At 35.4% G+C, this 19934-nt stretch overlaps 1 protein-coding gene across 1 annotated transcript in view; it reads left to right on the plus strand.

The window, feature by feature from the left end:
- The window catches only part of C5 (complement C5), a 1726304-nt gene that overhangs the window by 587585 nt on the left and 1118785 nt on the right, over nucleotides 1–19934 (plus strand). Inside the window, exon 16 of the mRNA XM_044057986.1 lies at nucleotides 334–405. Coding sequence (XP_043913921.1) covers nucleotides 334–405 — 72 coding nt within the window. The remainder of the gene's footprint in view (nucleotides 1–333; nucleotides 406–19934) is intronic.

Below are 19934 nucleotides of genomic sequence, written 5' to 3' on the forward strand. Positions count from 1 at the left end.
GGTGGAAGGGCTGGGGGACTTGCTTAAACTATATGTTTTGTCCTATTGCAGATCAGATGAGTCTCTTTAACTACACCTCACCTATGCGTATGGGGTTTAAATACTGCTTATGTGGAACAGAAAGGAAGTGTGTCTACAGCTTTATACAAGGCCTGCATTCTGTCTTGTAAAATGCTGATCATTCTGTACAAATAGTTTATTACCTAAATACGAAACAGTGGTGTGGCATTTATGAAGAGTCAAATCTATATTATACCATGAAGAGATGCATATGCAGCTCAAATTTAAATGTAACACAGTAGTAATCACATTATTGTTTCTTCTTTGTGACAGATAAAAAACCATGTACTGAGATTTTGAGACCAAAGCGTGCTTCTGACTTTGCAACAGAGGTAGAAAGAAAACGTAAGTGATCATAATTACTATTGCAATGTGATATAATACAGCAGTCAAAAAAGAAGGTTGATATTTACAAGTAATTATTAACACTTAGATGTAGATGTATAGAGTAAAAATTAAGTAATTAGTGTCCTACAAAACTGCTAAGGAATACTGTAAACTGAGTCCAAGTATTCACTTTGGAATTTCTGTTTTTAATACGTCTTAAACAATATGCAGTGGAGTACGACAGACAGGATGTGTTAGGTGGTCTAATTTTTATCACCTAACTGTCCCTAATATTCAGAGAGAGTTTTTCCACTAGTGTAAATTGACTAATGTGGGTTGGTTGTGAGGTTGAAGGCAAGAATTCTAATTCAGGGATAAGGTAAAGCTCTAGCTGAATATTTAATCAGCATGTAATTAACCTGTCTCTAATCAAACATGCTGTCAACCCCCCCCCCCCAACACCTACTGCCCTGTAGTCATGGTACAAAAAACAATCTTTCTCACAGCGATGAATGTGTCATTGCCATTAAAAGATGATAACGTTCTCCTCCTAACGAAAAAAAACAGCTGAGTAGAATTACTCATTAGAACCACTTATGAAGGAGACCATGTGGTTAGTTTGCAATAGCTTCTCCCCAGGACTGCCACATTTGCATGAAGATTTGCCAGCAAGACTCCTTTCCTCACTAGGATCATAGGAGGTTACTAGCTACTGACCTGGAGCCTAGTCGTTTCATCCCAATGTAATACCATAGATACTCTAGTCAGTACCCAGGATTGTATTTAGTAATGGCTACCCATGTTCTGGAGGGTTGTGGGCATTATCCCCAGTAAGAATTTATGGTGCCCCATCCACTCGTTCATGTTCCTTTTGAGCAGTGTCCTAGAGGTGCTCTGCTTCACATGAATTGGCAGCCTATTCCAAAGACACGGCAGTCACTGGGTAACAAATCTGTCCCTCCAGCAAGTTCCATTCAAGTCACAAGCCTTTAGGATCATGGAATGGGTAGCTCTAGTCCCATTTGATTTATGAATGTGCAGCAAATTCATTAAGTTTGGGTCAGAGATTGCTCTGTAAGCCAGGCATACGTCTCCCTAAGTTTATAAGATACTGAGTATAGTGACAGGGACTTTAGCTGGTCTGTGTAAGGCACATGCTGGACTTTCTTGATCTTCTTAGTTAGAAACTTTTGAGGTGTCTCCAATTGCTGCAGGTGCTTTGTTCAGTACATGCCGAAAGTGGCATTATACTCAATTATGGGCCTGATTAGTGGTGAGTATAGCTGGGTTCTAACCTCTATTACTCTAGAGGCAATATCTTTGCTAATCAATTGTGCTACGTAGAAAGCTTTCCTTATTACAGCAGACAAGTGGTGGTCAAAGTTAAGGTTGCAGTCTATTTGTGATCCCAGATCTCTTACCACTTCATAGGTACATATGGTATTGTTGTTAATTTGATAGTGTAAAGAGACATTGTTTTTACTGAATGGAATGATGATGCATTTCTTTGCATTCAGTTTAAGACTGTGACTAAGACACCAGTCATTGGTCTGCATAAGACTCTTCTGAAGTATACGGACATCATTTGGGGATTCAATAATTGCACCCAGTTTGCAGTCATCCACAAAGTTGGGTCAGCCACAGCCCCTTAGCTTTGGCCTAAATGTCTGAGGGTGCCCAGCACTGACCCTTGTGGTACCCCGCTAGTGACAGGTCTGCTGGTTGATGTGGAGTCACCCACTTTGATAATGTGTGACCGGTTTGTGAACCAGTTGGCAACCCATCTCACAACAAAGGGGTTTACATTCAGTTTGCTAAGTTTATCAGTAATGCCTGAGTGTGGGATTATGTCAAAGGCCTTTGTCAAGTCAAGGTATGCTGTGTGCACAGATTTGTCCTCGCCAATAGCCCTGGTCACATTTTCAAAGAAATCCACTAGATTTAACAGGCAGAATCTGCCCTTGACAAAGCTAAATTGGGTTAGATCTAGGGTTTGGAGGTCCATGATAGTACATTCCATGGCTTTACAGATAAGGCTGGTCAGAATAATGAGTCTATAATTTCCTGGGTCTGTTGTTAAGCCACCTTTGTGGAGGAGAAAACTGTTGCTGCTCTCCATTCTGCATTACAAAGTCTGTGGTTAGGCTGTGATTGAATAGGGTACTTAATGTTGATGCTAGTTCATGTTATATTTGTTTAGAAGACAGCCTGGGATGCTGTCTAGTCATATAGAGGCTGTTTTTTGCCTTAGACAAGACTAGGGCCACTGCCAGCAGAAAGCAGCAGCAGGAAGGTATTGTTTGAGTCAATCAGACTTACTGTGATTCTGATACGTAAGCAGTTAAGTTTTTTTCCTCACAGTAAGTCTTTCTGAATATAGGATGTATTCTTTAAAAGATCAGCATGATATATAACCCAGAGATTTTCAGTGAAAAAATGTTTTATATGAATATAAAATAGAACAGAATATTTAGATAAATTAAAGTTTTAAATATTATTTCTTTGTTAGTCAGAACTATGCCTGACTAAAACATACACAGCTGGTTCAGGGTATTTCAGTTTTTTTTTTTGTTGTGATTTACCACCCCCCTGTACAAATTCAGGGAGGCACCTCTTAATAACCTTATCATTTCTCTATGGGCCTAAGGCATATATTTGAAAACAAACTCATCAAATATTGCTTAATAGGTTCATATGCACTCACCAGGCTATTGATCTGTGAGGATCTTAAGAATCATTGAGTGGTTTTCATGCTACCATTGGACTTGTGAATGTGCAATAGTTCTGACAGGATAGTGACTGCTGAGGATCTACATGCGAGACAGAGGTTGCTTCTTTGTAGTCTTCATACTACCAAGAAGGGCAAGGTTTTGAGATGGTCTACATAGTTTTGTGATTCAGACCTTTAATTCTTTTACTGAGAAAGCATTGTGGTTGCTCCTGTTGTCACAAGTGTTTGGACAGGTACATACCAAATGGGGCATTATATTCAGTGATCAGCCTGAAGAAAGTGGAGTACAGTGGTTTGTGTCTTAAAACAAAGAAAAGAGGTAGAAACAGGTTGACAATGGCTGTTTGTTAACTTATTAGTTTCGAGTTTTAAATCAGCCTAAACAATAGATGGCTTGTGGTATGTATCACTGAAGCCAATATTGCTGAGAAATGTTTTTTACAGTTTTGAGGGACTGAGTACATTGATGACTGGTAGTGATCTTACCATCTAACTGCACATGCTTGTTAGAGGTAGGGTTATGAATGATGTATAATTTTGTTACCCTGTTTTCTATGAACCACTACTATGTGAGATCCTGTGGAGGTAAGTTGAAAGCATGCTATTAAATCTATGACAAATCTGAACTTTCAGAGATACATTGTAGCTGCTGTTTGCCTTTAGACCTCCTGAGGATGTCAGTGAGCAACAAGAATCCAAATCAGAATCACATTTATTGGCCAAGTGTGCGTGCATACAAGGAATTTGACTCTGGTTTCAATGACTCTCCATAAATGACAATACATACAACTATTAAGAACAAGCCAGAAAAAAATTTAAATATACATATCCGTATACATACAACGTACAAAGAACAGTTCACTGCAAGAAATACTGAAACTCTGAAAGAAACAAGAATTAACTGAAGTAAAGGCCACAAAAGTTCAACAGTTTACAAACCTCGCTATGTTCAGAATAACAAGATGCAAATTTCCAGAAAATGCTGTGCAATAGGTAGACCATTAAAAAAACTCTTTAATAAAAAATATTTAAAATAATTTTAAATAATAAATATTACTTAAAATAAGATACGTGCTTTTGTTTTGTTTTACCATAAAACATCATCAGACAAATCTAAGGAAGTAGGGCTAAGAATTTATCTAAGAGTTCACTCCTTAGCAGCCAATCAAAATGTCAAAATTGAGCCAGAACTCCCCTTAAAGGGAAACTTGCTTTATCTTCTTAAAGTCTTTAATTTTAACAGGCTGGAAATGGAGATACATTCATTAATATGTTCCTACCTATTACACAGCATTTTCTGGGGATTTACATCTTGTTCTGAACAGACCAGGGTTTGTAAGCTGTTGAAGTTTTGTGGCTTTTACTTCAGTTTGTAGTTTTATTGCTTTTTCAGCTTGTGAAGAACCAAGTATTAACAATACTCAGAGGCTTGAGAAAAAGAATACCCCAGCCTAATAAGGTGAGCTAACCGTTTATAATTTGATGGCCTGTGGAAAAAAAAAAATGTTCTTATATCTGCCTGTTTTGGTATGTAGAAAGAGAACTATATGAAATAACTTTTTAGGGATTGTAGCCACCCATCTGAGATGTTGGATGATTTATACAACTGGGTTTTGGAACACAGAAGGATTAGATATCGGGCCTTAATATGACACCCTCACTTATTTCATTCTATGGAGCCTGCTGATAGTCATGAAGATATGTTCCAAGCCTTTGTGGTCGAATACAACAGGTTCTTTTTTTCTTTAAAACAGGCAATCAATAGCCATTGGAACATGTTTTTTGGAACCTTTGGCATAACAAACGAGCTAGGTGAGCAATCAAAGTTTATCTAAAAGAACAGAATTTAAAACTTTTATTTGAAAGTAACAGAGACTGCATTGACATTGGAATAAAGTGCTGTAGCACCTGTACGCAATGTAGGGCTATTTTACATGGTACATATTATTCTGTGGCAGGTTATCCAAAATTGTTATCAGTTGGAGTTGTTTATACTGCTTTTTTTTCTTCCTGCCCATTGTTTTATATTGACAAGACTATTGGAGCAATGAGAAAAAAAAATTACCAGCATGCTTATGCGATTAAAAGGAACACAACGTAAATGCTCTATATAAACACTCTATTAAATGTAAAGACTTTAAGAAATTTGTTTCACAGTCTTGGAGAAAGTCCCATTGCCTATTAGGGGGTGACTGAGAGCACTGTTTAGAACAGTGTGAACTGAATGCAGGGGTCTACCCTGGAATAAATGACTTTATTTCCATTAAAGCTGCACTTAAAGTTAAAGCTGCTAGTATTTGATTATGTATCTATTTGACCATATAGATTTTTTTTTATTTATACTGCTTTTATGATTTTATTCTTAAATTGTTAATTATTTCTTTTTACTAGGTGTTTGACACTATCTTTTTAACTTAAATTATTTCTGAGTTTGGTTTGCAGTGTTGTGTGTACACAGTTTTTCTAAGCACTGTCACTTTAGGGTTTTCTCGTTCTGGCACCTTTTTGCCTTTTTAAATGCATCCAGACAGTTGTTTTCTGTTCCCGAAGAGGTCACTGTAGTTTTTGTAACAAAAGCACTAAAACAGGATTAAAACTATTCACTGTGACATCTGTGAGGCGATTTGTTGTTTTTATAATCCTCTATGTTGATAAACCTTGAGATTGCAGCATTTACTTCTCAACAGCTATGTTTTTAAGTGGCATTCTGTTTACTGCAGGCATATGCAAAATATTTAAAACAAGCTATCTTAAAGTAAAAATAACTTTGACTCATGAATACATGAGAATATTATGAAGGAGGTATGACAAGATGGTGACCAGCTAATACATTCAGTTTTCTGCTCTACATATAAACCAAAACTAACAGAAAAATATACAAAAAGTTTCAGTTGGAAGACTATACTGAGAGATTCAGTATGAATAGACGACTGAAGAACTTTATATTTTTCTTCAATCCACCAGAGTTTTTGTTAAACTATCAACAAAAAAAAATAATCACTGAAAATGACTATAGGATGAGACATCTACAATCCAGTTATCAAGATTCCATGGTAAAAAATGAGCTACAGTCTTTTTTGCCTTTTTAGGCAGATTCGAGCTAATGGACCTTCTAACCTAACTTCTAAAGCAAATAAAAAAACAAACCGCTTGACCACATCAAGTGGGCTTTGCTTAGTGCTACAAAACTACTTGTCCTTGAGGTCCTTCTGCATTTGGACAGCATCATTTATGTGTTGTTACAGAAACCTGGTTTGAGAGTACAGAGTGCACTCCTTTATCATCTGAATTTTGTAGTTACAGTTCCTTTAATCATGTTGGAAACTGTAGCGGAGTATCCATATTTGTTATCCTGAGACAGATACAAAAAGACTCATAAGCAGAGCTCATACAGATATAAACCACACTAAACAGGATAATTTTTCAGATCATAGTATGCTATAGGACCCATTCTATATCTGCAAGAAATCATATAACATTCATATATTTTTGGTTAACTCCCTATAAGTAGGAATGCTATTATCCTAGGTAACTTTAACTACCCAATAATAAATGGGGGCCCTATACAACCAATGTAGGATATTCACAAAAATTCTTAGTTTATATAAATAAAAACTCCCTGGATCAGGTTAAGGAACCCACTAGAGAATATACTTGATCTGGTCCTAACAAGTGTATCATTTGTATATACTATCCCTAAGGTATCCACTCAGTAGTCAAAAACAGATCAAAAACAAGGAACCTTCTCTGTCAAAATCTCCAAATCATCAGAAATAAACATCACAGAATTCAAGGAGTGCAAATGTACAAATCTGCTATAATATTATGACAGTCTTCAAATATGAGTATAAAAGAATTACCCAAAATGTTGACACTGCTAAGAGTCATGCAGACAAGTTCTCCTTGTATCTGAACAAATGCATTAACTTGATAGTCCCAGCTAGATCCAAAGAAATGGAGGCATTTAAAAGTGTACCAGCATGGTGGTCAACAAACATATAATAAAAGCAAGAAACTCCTTAACCTCTAGAGCACAACAAAGTCTCCATAATTAAGAAGAACCTCAAACAGTGTGTTAAGCTAAAAAGGGCAGCAGAAAACAAAGGATTCATGTGAACACAAACCAGCTACAGAAGCCAAAGAAAACTACAACATATTATTTAGACACGTCAGGAAAATAATGAAAAACATTCATCATTGCTCAGGGCTTAGTTAAAATGTACTACCTACTCAGATCCAGTGGATATGGCCAACAAACTGGAAACAAATTTAGTGCCAACTTCACTGCAGAGACACCTATTCCTAGGCTGCTTATCCAAAATAGACTGAAACCATCCATCGCAAAAGAACATGTACTGTAAGTGCTTTCCAAAATGAAAAAAAATCTCATCAACGCAGCTAAACAACTTATATGATTGCCTAATAAATAGCACTAAAAAACACTACAAAACTACCGGTCCTTGAGGTCCTCCTGCATTTGGACTGCATCATTTATGTGTTGTTACAGAAACCTGGTTTGAGAGTACAGAGTGCACTCCTTTATCATCTGAATTTTGTGGTTACAGTTCCTTTAATCATGTTGGAAACTGTAGCGGAGTATCCATATTTGTTATCCTGAGACAGATACAAAAAGACTCATAAGCAGAGCTCATACAGATATAAACCACACTAAACAGGATAATTTTTCAGATCATAGTATGCTACAGGACCCATTCTATATCTGCAAGAAATCATATAACATTCATATATTTGTGGTTAACTCCCTATAAGTAGGAATGCTGTTATCCTAGGTAACTTTAACTACCCAATAATAAATGGGGGCCCTATACAACCAATGTAGGATATTCACAAAAATTCTTAGTTTATATAAATAAAAACTCCCTGGATCAGGTTAAGGAACCCACTAGAGAATATACTTGATCTGGTCCTAACAAGCGTACCATTTGTATACACTATCCCTAAGGTATCCCCTCAGTAGTCAAAAACAGATCAAAAACAAGGAACCTTCTCTGTCAAAATCTCCAAATCATCAGAAATATACATCACAGAATTCAAGGACTGCAAATGTACAAATCTGCTATAATATTATGACAGTCTTCAAATATGAGTATAAAACAATTACCCAAAATGTTGACACTGCTAAGAGTCATGCAGACAAGTTCTCCTTGTATCTAAACAAATGCACTAACTTGATAGTCCCAGCTAGATCCAAAGAAATGGAGGCATTTAAAAGTGTACCAGCATGGTGGTCAACAAACATATAATAAAAGCAAGAAACTCCTTAACCTCTAGAGCACAACAAAGACTCCAGAATTAAGAAGAACCTCAAACAGTGTGTTAAGCTAAAAAGGGCAGCAGAAAACAAAGGATTCCTGTGAACACAAACCAGCTACAGAAGCCAAAGAAAACTACAACATATTATTTAGACATGTCAGAAAAATAATGAAAAACATTCATCATTGCTCAGGGCTTAGTCAAAATGTACTACCTACTCAGATCCAGTGGATATGGCCAACAAACTGGAAACAAATTTAGTGCCAACTTCACTGCAGAGATACCTATTCCTAGGCTGCTTATCCAAAATAGACTCAAACCATCCATCGCAAAAGAACATGTACTGTAAGTTCTTTCCAAAATGAAAAAAAAAATCTCATCAACGCAGCTAAACAACTTATATGATTTCCTAATAAATAGCACTAAAAAACACGGGCAACCCATTCTTTAATCTCTTTAACCTAAGTCTAGCAATCAGCTTTGTCCTACAGATATGGTACTCCACTGTTGTGGTGTCACTGCATAAGGATAGCTCCACCTCTGACTCCAGGAATTACACATCTATCAGCCTAAAGAGTCTCATATGCAAAGCCATGGAACATAACACAACTGACATAATTAACTATGAAAACAAAAATCTTATCAGGCTTAATCCCCAACAGTTTGGCTTTTTCAAAGGTAGAGCTAACCTGATGAATCTAGTGAACTTCATTGAGAGGGTTACTGAAGCCACAGGTTGCAGCCAAGGTGTTCTCCAGTGTACCTTGACCTCATCAAGTCATATGATACCTTATCACATGCAAATATATTAAACAAGCTGAATAAAATCTGAAATGTCCCATTAATGGTTAGGTGGATAGCCAAATGACTTAGGACAGGGTTGACAAAGTATGAGTAGGGTGCTCAGCCTAAGAGCAAGAAGGTGGCCATTAGAGACTCTCAGACCTCTGCTATTCTGTATCTACTTTTCAGATATCCATATACCAAATGAGGATTTCTGGTTACCAAAGGTCATCATCGAGTCCTCCTCTCACATGCAGGCACTCTGACAAAACTATCAGAAGTTTCAGCTAAAAATGTGTATTTATTAATACAAAAGATTTGTGAAAAAACAGTATACAGATCAAGAAGCATCTGAGGAAGTATAAAAATATTAACAACAAAACCTAGAGATTTTTGAAAAGTATATAAAAAAAGAAATATGGACATGAGAAAGAAAGAGAGATTTGATATAGTGCAATACTTATGCAAAGGAGAAAGCCAAATTAAACAATATAAAGAAGGCAGCCCCAAAGATATTCAAAGAGAAATACAGACAAAGGCATCTGGATATGGAAAATTCCACAATAAAAAAATATCACAAAGATAGAATGTAGAAAAGACGATTAGTAAAGTAGAAGTTAAAAAAAATAGAAGTTGAAGTTATGGAGTGCCTGCAAAGTGAAGGATTGGGTGTAGAAGGTCTAACACAGGTTACATCACAGCATGATGGAGTGAGTCTGTGAAGTAAAGAGAAGCAGGAAGATCTGGAGACATCTGAAGAAATATGGGCATGAGAAAGAAAAGGAGATTTATTATGGTATAATATTTATGCAAAGGAGAAAGCAAAACTAACCAATACAAAAAGAGCAGCACCAAAGATATTTGAACAGAAATATAGGCAAAGGAATCTGGATATGGAAAACTTTACAATACAAAAAATAAGAAGACAAAGAGGAAAAGTAGAAAAGGAGATTAGTAATGAAGGAGTTAAAGAAATAAAAACTGAGGTTATGGAGTACATGCAAAGTGAAGTATTCAGTGTAGAAAATCTAACTCAGAAAGTACAATAACAGGATAGAACAATGGATATCCAAATTAAGGGGAAACCAGTGGAACAGAAAGCAATTGGTCAGATGAATAAATTTTGGAGCCTTCCACAGGAAACCAGTATAAATGTTCACTTGAAGCTAGACAGCAAGGGAAGGAACCAGAAACTGTGAAAACTCTGATGCAGTCAATGTTGAGGAGTGATAGGCCAGTGAGTTCCCATATGACAGCACAGGATGAAACCGAAGAGAATGTGCCTCAGGTAGATCTATAGAACTTTCTATAGTATGCCCGCAGGAAATGGAAAACAAAAAAATGTCCCCTTTGTTTAGAAGAAAATGAGCTAAGAGAAGAATTGCTTGATTTAATAGACATAGACAAGAGATATTAAGTTCAATGAAAGAAATAGACTGCCGAAGTTCAATAAAACCCAAAAAATCAGGAGTTTGATAAAACAAATGAACACAGTAATTAGGACTGTCCATAGAGATCCATGCGATATAACAGAAGTAAACAGAATATATTACTGTGCTGTTAAATTAATAACTGATAAAGTTCTACCACAAGAACATGGGGTAGTGAGGGAAAGGAAGGGGAGAAATCGAATACCATCATGGAATTATCGAATAGAGAAAACTATAAAGCAATTAAGACAAGAAGTGTCACTGTTAGATAACTATAGAAGAGGGAACACATCAAGAAAAATACTAAGAAAAATAGATGTGATAAAAACAATGCGCAGTATTAGAACAGACCAGGATCTGTCATTCTCTGTCACAAATAAACTGAAAATCTCAGCACAGGCAGAAAAAACTTAGAAGATATGCATATAAATATAAAGGAAAAGTACAAAATAAGCACTTTATTGATGACTCAAAAAAGTTTTATAGAGAATTGGGAAACAAGGTAAAAGGAATTGAAAGACTGCCAAAAAAGAAGAAATAGATACATTTTGGAAAAGTATTTAAGATGCTAAATGGATAGCAGAAGTAAGAGAGAGAATATGACGTTTAAAAGTACAGGATATGAAATGGGATGAAGTAACAGCCAGAGAGACTGAAACAAAGTTAAGAAAAGCCTTTAACTGGAAAATGCCAGGCACATATTCAGTACCTTACTTTTGGTTAAAAGTATTAACATCTTTGCATGAACATTTAGCCATGAGTTAAGAACTATTTGTATGCGCACCCAGAGCAGACACCAATCTGGCTAACTACAGGAAAAACAGTGCTTCTGCTTAACAGTGAACCTGCAAGCTGCCCTAAAAGTTATAGACCAATAACTTGCCTTCCTACGATGTATAAACTATATAGGGGAGTTGATGCCGACAGAGTTTATAGAAATTTAGAAGAAAACTCAATTATGGAAGTAAAACAAAATGGCAATAAAAGAAAGTCGTATTGAACAAAGGATCATTTGTTGTTAAATAAAGTAATAGTGGAGAACTTTAAAAAGGGGAGGAATCTAAGTATGGCATGTTGTGACTATAAAAAAGCATTTGATAGTATCCCACATTCATGGATAAAAGAGTGCTTAAAAATGTATAATATACTCCCTGCGCTGATCGACTACATTACAGTGCTCTTGAAACAGTGACAGACCAGTTTGCAATTAAGCCATGATAAAGGACAAATTATTATCCCAGGGATAACAATTCAAAGGGGGATATTCCAGGCTGACTCTCTGTCACTGCTGCTGTTCTGCCTTGCCCTTAACCCATTACGCTGTTTACGTAGCTTAGGCCATGGCTATAATTTGTCTCCTAGAAAACACCAAAGTGTAAAGACTTCTCATCTTCTCTTTGTTGACGATTTAAAACTGTACAACTCATCAGATGAGGAACTGAAAGCACAACTGCATGCTGTTAAAACTTTTTCAGATGATAAGAGAATGTCATTTGGTCTTGATAAATGTGGAAAAGCAACCTGTAAAGCAGGAAAACTACAGCACCAGGAAAACATCAGTGTGGGACAAGAACTTTAGCAAGACGGAGTGTATAAATATTTGGGAAGTGATGACGATTCAAGAATAAAACATGAACAAATGCTAATAAAACTTAGTAAGGAATACTTTAGAAGACATTAATCCTGAAAACAGCATTGACATATAGGAACAAAATTCAGGCTATAAGCCAATTTGCTCTTCCTGACCTAACTTACAATTTTGGAGTGATTGGCACCAAAACATGTTGGGTAGATTAGACAGGAAAACAAGAAGGATGCTTCATGCTCACCAAATGATTTATAAAAATCAGTGCATACAAAGATTATATATTCCCTGTTCTGAAGGAGGGATGGGCCTCCTTGAAATTGATTACATGTATAGATCTGCAATCGTGTAATCACACATATCTGCTGACCTAACAAGACCCAAACATAGTGAAAGTTTTAAAACATGAGGAGAATAAATCTAAGATGACTTCTCTGCTTAATGTAGCAGAAGCGTATCGGAGTCCAGCAGGAATGGAGATCAAACCAGACGTAGATAAAAATCAGGCAGCAACTGAATGTGCCAAAAAACAAAAGAAAGAATATCAAGTGAAGGATCAGATGAGAAGGCAAGAAATGTGGAAAATGCATAAATATAGTTGCAAGTATAGAAAACATCTGGAAGAACCTCATGTTGAGTTGATCAGGAACAAATGCAGGAATGGTTAAGGAGAGGTGAATTCAAACCAAGAGATGAAAGATTAATATTGGCGACCCAAGATAGTGGGGTGCATACATGTTGGTTTCCAAAGTCCACTGGGAGAAACAGACAAATGTAGGTTTTATAAAACCGAATTGGAAACAGTCGCACACCTCATTGCTGGTTGTGACATACTAATGGCAGAAGGACTGTATACTGAAAGGCATAATAATGTGGCAAGATTGTTGCACTGGAGATTGTGCAAACATTATGGTATTGAACTGGCTGAAAAACACTGGAAACATGAGCCACAAAGCATCATAGAAAATTATGAAGCTTGCATCACATGGGATCATCCACTACCAACAGTTCAAAAGATAGATGCTAGAAAAATGGATATAGTGGTCCATGATAAGAAGACAAAAGTAGCATTGGTCATTGTAATCGCCACACCCAGTGGCTATAATGTCTTGCATACATAGAGAAACAAAGTTATAAAATATCTGGATTTGCTGGCAGAAATGACAGCAATGTAGATGAAAGATACCCAGACAGTTCCAATAGTAGTAGGAGCAATGGATCTTATAAAAATGAATCAACAATCATATTTAGATATGTTACCAATATATGTAACTCTGTACAAAGAGCAGCAGTTATTACTGGGCACATAGCAGGTACTGCAAAGAGCACTTCTGGCTGACAGCTAAGACTGAAATAATACTAATTTCATGTACTTTAATTGTACCTTGACTTTGGAGTGGGATCCATTCCCGTCATGGTATTAGAAACTCAAAGGTTTGGAGAAATTAAAAAAAGAGTTTACACTTGTCAACAGCTGGTGTACAAAATAATGGGCTCAGACCTAATGCTAATAAGTGCAACATTATCAGATTCAGTCAGAACCCCCCAACTCCAGCTTATAGTATAGAAAACACACTACTTCAAAATGAGAATGCAATGAAAGACATGGGTACTTCAGTGGAAAGCTCTCTCATCTCTGACTATCATGTTCCAACAGTGGTTAACAAATACATTTACCTCACACGGTTGATAGCAAAATGTAGTTCCACTACGTCAAAATAAGTCCTGACCTCCTTGTATTCCATATTAGTTAGACCTATCATAGAGTACACAGCACACTTCAGGATGTACCTCACTAAGCATCTCAAACAACAGGAAAGAATCCAGAGATTATTAACTAAAAAGGTCAAGGGCTTAAAAGACCTGAGCTACCAAGAAGGACTAGAGGCTATATCTCTATATTCAGTACCATATAGAATCATTAGTGGGTTATGTGTGCCTTGCTTATAGGGCCATAAGGGATACAGTAGTCCAAAAAGTCTTATACCTCCAAACATCAAACATTTCTACTAAATCTTGAGCCAGAGAGCTAAATCTTCTCCAACAAATAAATATGACAAGGTGGAGAGACAGATTTGCTATGCAGCACCTAACCCTTCTCTGGAACAAACTTCCTCTTCAATTTAAGCAGTGTGACACACTGTCTTTCTTTAAAAAAAAGCTGGACAACTGGATGGTTAGTTATAAATTTACCCCTGGTTTGACTAGTCTGTCTCTTTGAAAGGGCAGGTAAGACCTAAAGGGGATACTGGAAAGATGGAAATGCCCTCTTGGCTTAGTTGACTTGTAACTCACATGATCCTATAAAAAGCTCTGGGGTTAGTCAGAATTATTCCAAAAAAAAAATAAGATAAATATACCATTAATTCATAGAGTATTTTGCTTAATTCAAACATCTAAAATATTGCATGATTTCTGCAATTAAACAGGGTAAAGAAAAAGATCTTATCTTTTCCTACAGACCTATTTCCTCACTGAATACTGATTATAAAATCTTTATCTCAGTGTTGGCAAACAAACATATTATGGCAGTATTAATTCATAAAGACAAAACTGGATTCATAGTTAATACAGTAACACATTATTGCAAGAGGAGAATAATAACACTATTAGACAATGGAAACCCCCAATTAGTTTTGATATAGAGAAGGCTTTTGACATGAGTAGATGAAATTTTCTATTCAAAACTCTATAAGATTTTGGTTTCATGAAAGATTTTATGCAAATAATTTGAGGTTTGTACTATGATTCTAAATCTTATGCTAAAATAGGTCCAATATAAATAAACAAATGAACGTAGCAGTGCTGTCTATTATCACCTCTGATGTTTGCATTGTCTATAGGATCCTTTGCCATCCTTATGGAAAGCAATGAAAAAGATTAAGTTTCCCAAATTCCTGAAGGATATCAGACCAAAATTCAAATTTTTGCTGATGACATTTATTGATAATAGGTGACACTAAGTGTTCAATACAAGCAATTGATAATTACATTATACTCTATCAAGAAGTATTGAGACTAAAATTTAATAAGAATAAAACAGAAACAATTTTAATATACTACATTAATCCCAACTTAAAAAAACACAAATTTTATTGGGACAAATAAGAAGTAAAGTACTTAAGAATTAAGATTTCAGCTGATTTAAATAAAATCATAAATAATTTTGATGACCCGTTAGGAGTACTGAATAAAATGTGTTTCTTTTTCTTTTGAATACAGATTAGTTTTAAGAAAATGGTAATATTCCCCAAATTCCTATACATTTTATAAGTAAGTAGTTCCATCTATAATCTCTTTGGACCAGTCTACAGATTATCATTTACAAACCACATAAGGACTAAGGAAAAGAGTGAACTAAGTTTACTAGATATTAATTCATACAAAACAGCTTCAGTATTTAAAACATTAATAGGTAAGATACGGGAGTCTTATCAAGCTGAATGGAAGGTGCTTCATAAAATTATCTCTCTTCCATTAAATATTAACATAAATCTTGACTATCTAGAAATAGTAAACAACAAAATGTTGTGGCACATATCCTGAAAGGGGTCATACCATAAAATAATAATAATATTCAAATTATATAATTTTTTAACAATGTTAGGAATTTTATATTCAAATCTCCATATTAAAGAAATGTGTTTTTACATTATTCCCTGTTGCCACCAGCTAGAATTTCATTGACAGTACTAACTTAAACAGCATGACATTACTGAAGAAGAAGAATTTAATATATAGGTCAGACTTTTTTGAAATAAAGGTACAACTTTAAAATGAACAGCTTGACAGACAACCTACATATGAATAACCCTGACAGGATTTTGATTTATGAAATAAAAGAAGTATTAAATGTGGAGCTGTCAATTTTTATTTCAGACCATGAGAAGAGAGACATCCCAGAGTGCATCGTTTATCTGCTTCAGTTAAAGATGACTCAAGCTCTAAAATAGTATTGTCAAAAATGTACAAACTAACAATAAATATTAGCAACAATATTAAAAAAAACTATTTTTAGAAAGAATAAAACCAGGCAACAAGTTGCTTGCAGTAAAAGGTAAACTAAAAGCCCTAATTCAATAAATTAACCACAAAAGGAGCTTAAAATGGCTTTGCAGTAAAAATTTTCAGCTCATAAAAGTAGTATGCTGCAAAGTAAAGCAAGTGTAGAAATACATTTAAAAAAGCTAAGATAGTTTATTCATCGAGGAAAAAGGGTAAAATACGTATAAAAAGGGGAAGCAACTAAGTGTGTAAAAAACAGGTGATACAGGTAGGCGTGTGTATGGGAAGGAGAAATAACACTAAAGTGTAAAAACCCCTTTCTTTACGTAAATGGTTTAACCTTCCAATAAATGTGAATCAACATCTCCACCTGAGATTAGGTTCAACTTGTTGTAGTAGTACAAAAAGTTAGTAATGTGGTGGTCCTGTATTTCTTTCATGTCTGGCAAGTAATGTTGTAAACATGTTCTCTTATAATTCTCTCTAAGTTGTCTGCAAGTTGTCTACATAAAATAAAACAAGAGACACACACACAATATATATAATATATATTGCATTTGGTGTGGTGCAATTGGTGCAAGTTGTCTATATATTGACATTGATTACAATTTTGACAGGATATTGTATTATGGTCAGATCTTGGTTCTGGTAAACATGTTCTACTAAAAAGGCGATGGCATAAGGTCCTTTTAGATTGGGTTTATTCTTATGTCATCCAATCCAAGGATTCCCAATGTCTATGTACTATCTCCTTGATCTTGTCAACATCTCTAGAAATAAAAAGGACAACCAACTTAACATTATCCTACCTGATAGCTGCTTCAACTTTCAGCTTCTTCTTTCCTGAAAATAAGGTTTAGCCACTGTGTCTCTTCACAAACTTGTCTCTTTCCTATCTATATCTATCATCACATCTTTACATATTTTTACGCTCCAAAAATGATTCAATTCAATTGAAATGTCTCTGGAATGTGGTTCAGGGTGATGCTCATCAACTCATATGCTGCATAAATCATATCTCAAAACAATATGTTCTCTCATCATATCGATAATGATATTTCAATACTGGAATAATTAATAGTAATCAAGAGAAACTAGTAGTCCATATTGAATCAAAGAATTCCAGAAGGATGCTGCTTCAAGTAGCCCACATATTTCTGGAATAAAGTTAACGGAAAAAAAATCTCTCTCCAGTCCTGCCATCACAATGTTGGTTAGCTATTGTGGCACATGAAGTGCCCATACGATCTGTCCTGCTACAATAGGTCTCAGGGGAGGGGGTCAAACACTTGAATCTCTTCGTATTGCCTTTACTTATAGGGAGGGATTCCTAACTCTAAGATATTCAAATAGGTCCATAATAATAATACATAATGACTGGAGGTCATCTTAAGGCTTGTTTTTGTAAATAGGCAATTGTGTAATGTTTTTTTAGTAGTATTTTTTACTCACTAGATACACCATCGTAGTCATATTATTCGGGATACCCTATTTGATATATCTTAGAGTAGGAATCTTGATACCAGTAATACAAGGAATACAGATTCACACTTGACGTTAATAGTCTCTTTTATACAGAAGATGATGAGAGCTATGGGCACACTTCATGTGCCAATAGCTACATTGTGATGGCAGACTGGGAGGAGAAGAATACACTGTTGCATCGACATAGTATGCACCCCAGATATGTTTTGAATGAGAGACATAGATAGGAATAGGAATCAGTTGACAAGTTGAGAATGTTAAGTTGTCCTTATTTTACTCTAGAGATGCTGACAGATCAAAGGAGAGTACACTTAGAAGTAGTAGGTGATAATCCAAGGTTTGTCTATAAGAATAAACCCAACTAAAAAGGACCTTAGTAGAACATGGTTACCAGAAACCAAGATCTGACCATAATACAATATCTGTCAAAAATTGTAATCATGTCAATATATAAAAATTTTACTTTAATACTGGCACCAATTGCCAGCAATAAATGTTGTATATATTGTGTTTACAACATTAGATAGCACTGATCATAATGCACTTGCCAGACATGTTAGAAATACAGGACCTGACCATTACTTTTTTTTAACTTTAGTACTACACAAAGTTGAACCTAATCAGAGTGGAGATGAGATGTTCATTATTATTTGTGAATAATGTGAGAGATGGAATCATATTTCTGAACCCCTGTTGCACATATAGACTTATATAGACTTTTTATGGAGCATTTTAATAACTTGAATGTTTTATAACTTTTTATAACATTTCACTATCTTATTTACAGTATATCAGAAGGATTTCTGTATATATGTAATGAACTAGAGTTTAAGTCAATTAAACTATGTCATGTGCACCAATGAATTTATTTTTAGAAAGAAAGAATTTAAGTGAATTAAATGAAGAAAAAAAAAACAGAAAACTTTAACCTGGAAATATATTCATAGAATTTATATGACCCTGCACAAAAATCAAAAATCTGTAGAACTGACAAGACTTGATGGTACAGGTGCAAGAAAAAAGTGAAAGATGATTGGGTACACCATTTTATGAATGTGAGATGTTGCAAAAAATATTGGACTGATGATGATAATTTCTTCAAAGCAATGTGGTCTAAAAATTGTGGGTCTATATTATGTCTTCGAAAAAACTCTTCAGCGAATCCCTGTTTGCTGACCAAAAACAGAGAAATCCAACTCCCATGAATGTCCATTTCAACAAATTTTTTCCTAGGGGAAAAATGCTTGGCCATCATCGGGAATTTGCCCTTTTCCCCACTGTAGTATGATTTCAGAGTTGGTATATTTAGTTAGGAGGGCATGGGGGATGTGAGGGGCAAAGTCTTCCACTTTTAAGGGTTTGAAAGTTTGTCTGGATTTTGGTTTGCCAAGTGATTTTTTCCCCCTAGGAAAAAATTCACTGAAATTGCCGTTCAAAGAAGTTGGATTTTGCTGTTTATTGGTTGGCGAACAAGGATTCGCTGAAGAGTTTTTTCGAGGATGTAATATAAACGCGAAAACTGTAATCTAACAAGAAATGTAATTCTTAGAAAATGCCCATATTGTGCAGGTTAAAAAAAAAAAAAAAAAAAAAAAAAGATTATCTAGTAATGTTTTGTAGTTTCCTACCAGTCACCAGGAAAACTATTACAACAAAATATAAAAAAATGACATCTCTGTTTTTTTAAGATTTTATTGAACTAGCCACTAATCTGTGCTAAAATGAACTATCTGCTAATAAGTTAAGAGCATGTTAGACAAGATCTAATTTTGGATGTTAGACTGGATTAAAATGCCTATTAGTCAAAGCTGATTGCAATGAATATCAATGTTAAAATTTCTTGATGCTTGTACTATGTAATATCATTTGTAGGCAATAACTTGTACTGTTAATTCCACCATAACATAGTTTGTTGATGCTGTGATGTTATGAGGTAGTGCCATCTGTGCCATGGAGAGAAGGGTAGTACATGTGTACATATACCAGCACAGCTAGCTGGAGTTTTGTAAAGAATTTTATGTTATCTTATTGGAAGGAAATGCACTGTGGTTACAGACCACAATCCCTTAATATGGCTAGATGTAGCCAGCCAGAAAAATGCCAAGTTATTAAGGTGGAGCCTAGGGTTGCAGGCATATCACATGACAGTTCAGTACCATAGTGGGGTTGGCAATGCCAATGCGGATGGGATGTCAAGACAGGGTATAGGGTACTGTGTTCCTAGACAGGCCCATTTCTCTCAAGCAACATTTTT

The sequence above is a fragment of the Protopterus annectens genome, chromosome 16.part0 (assembly GCF_019279795.1).
Source record: "Protopterus annectens isolate FY-2018-M chromosome 16.part0, PAN1.0, whole genome shotgun sequence".
Classification (NCBI taxonomy): Eukaryota; Metazoa; Chordata; order Ceratodontiformes; family Protopteridae; genus Protopterus; species Protopterus annectens.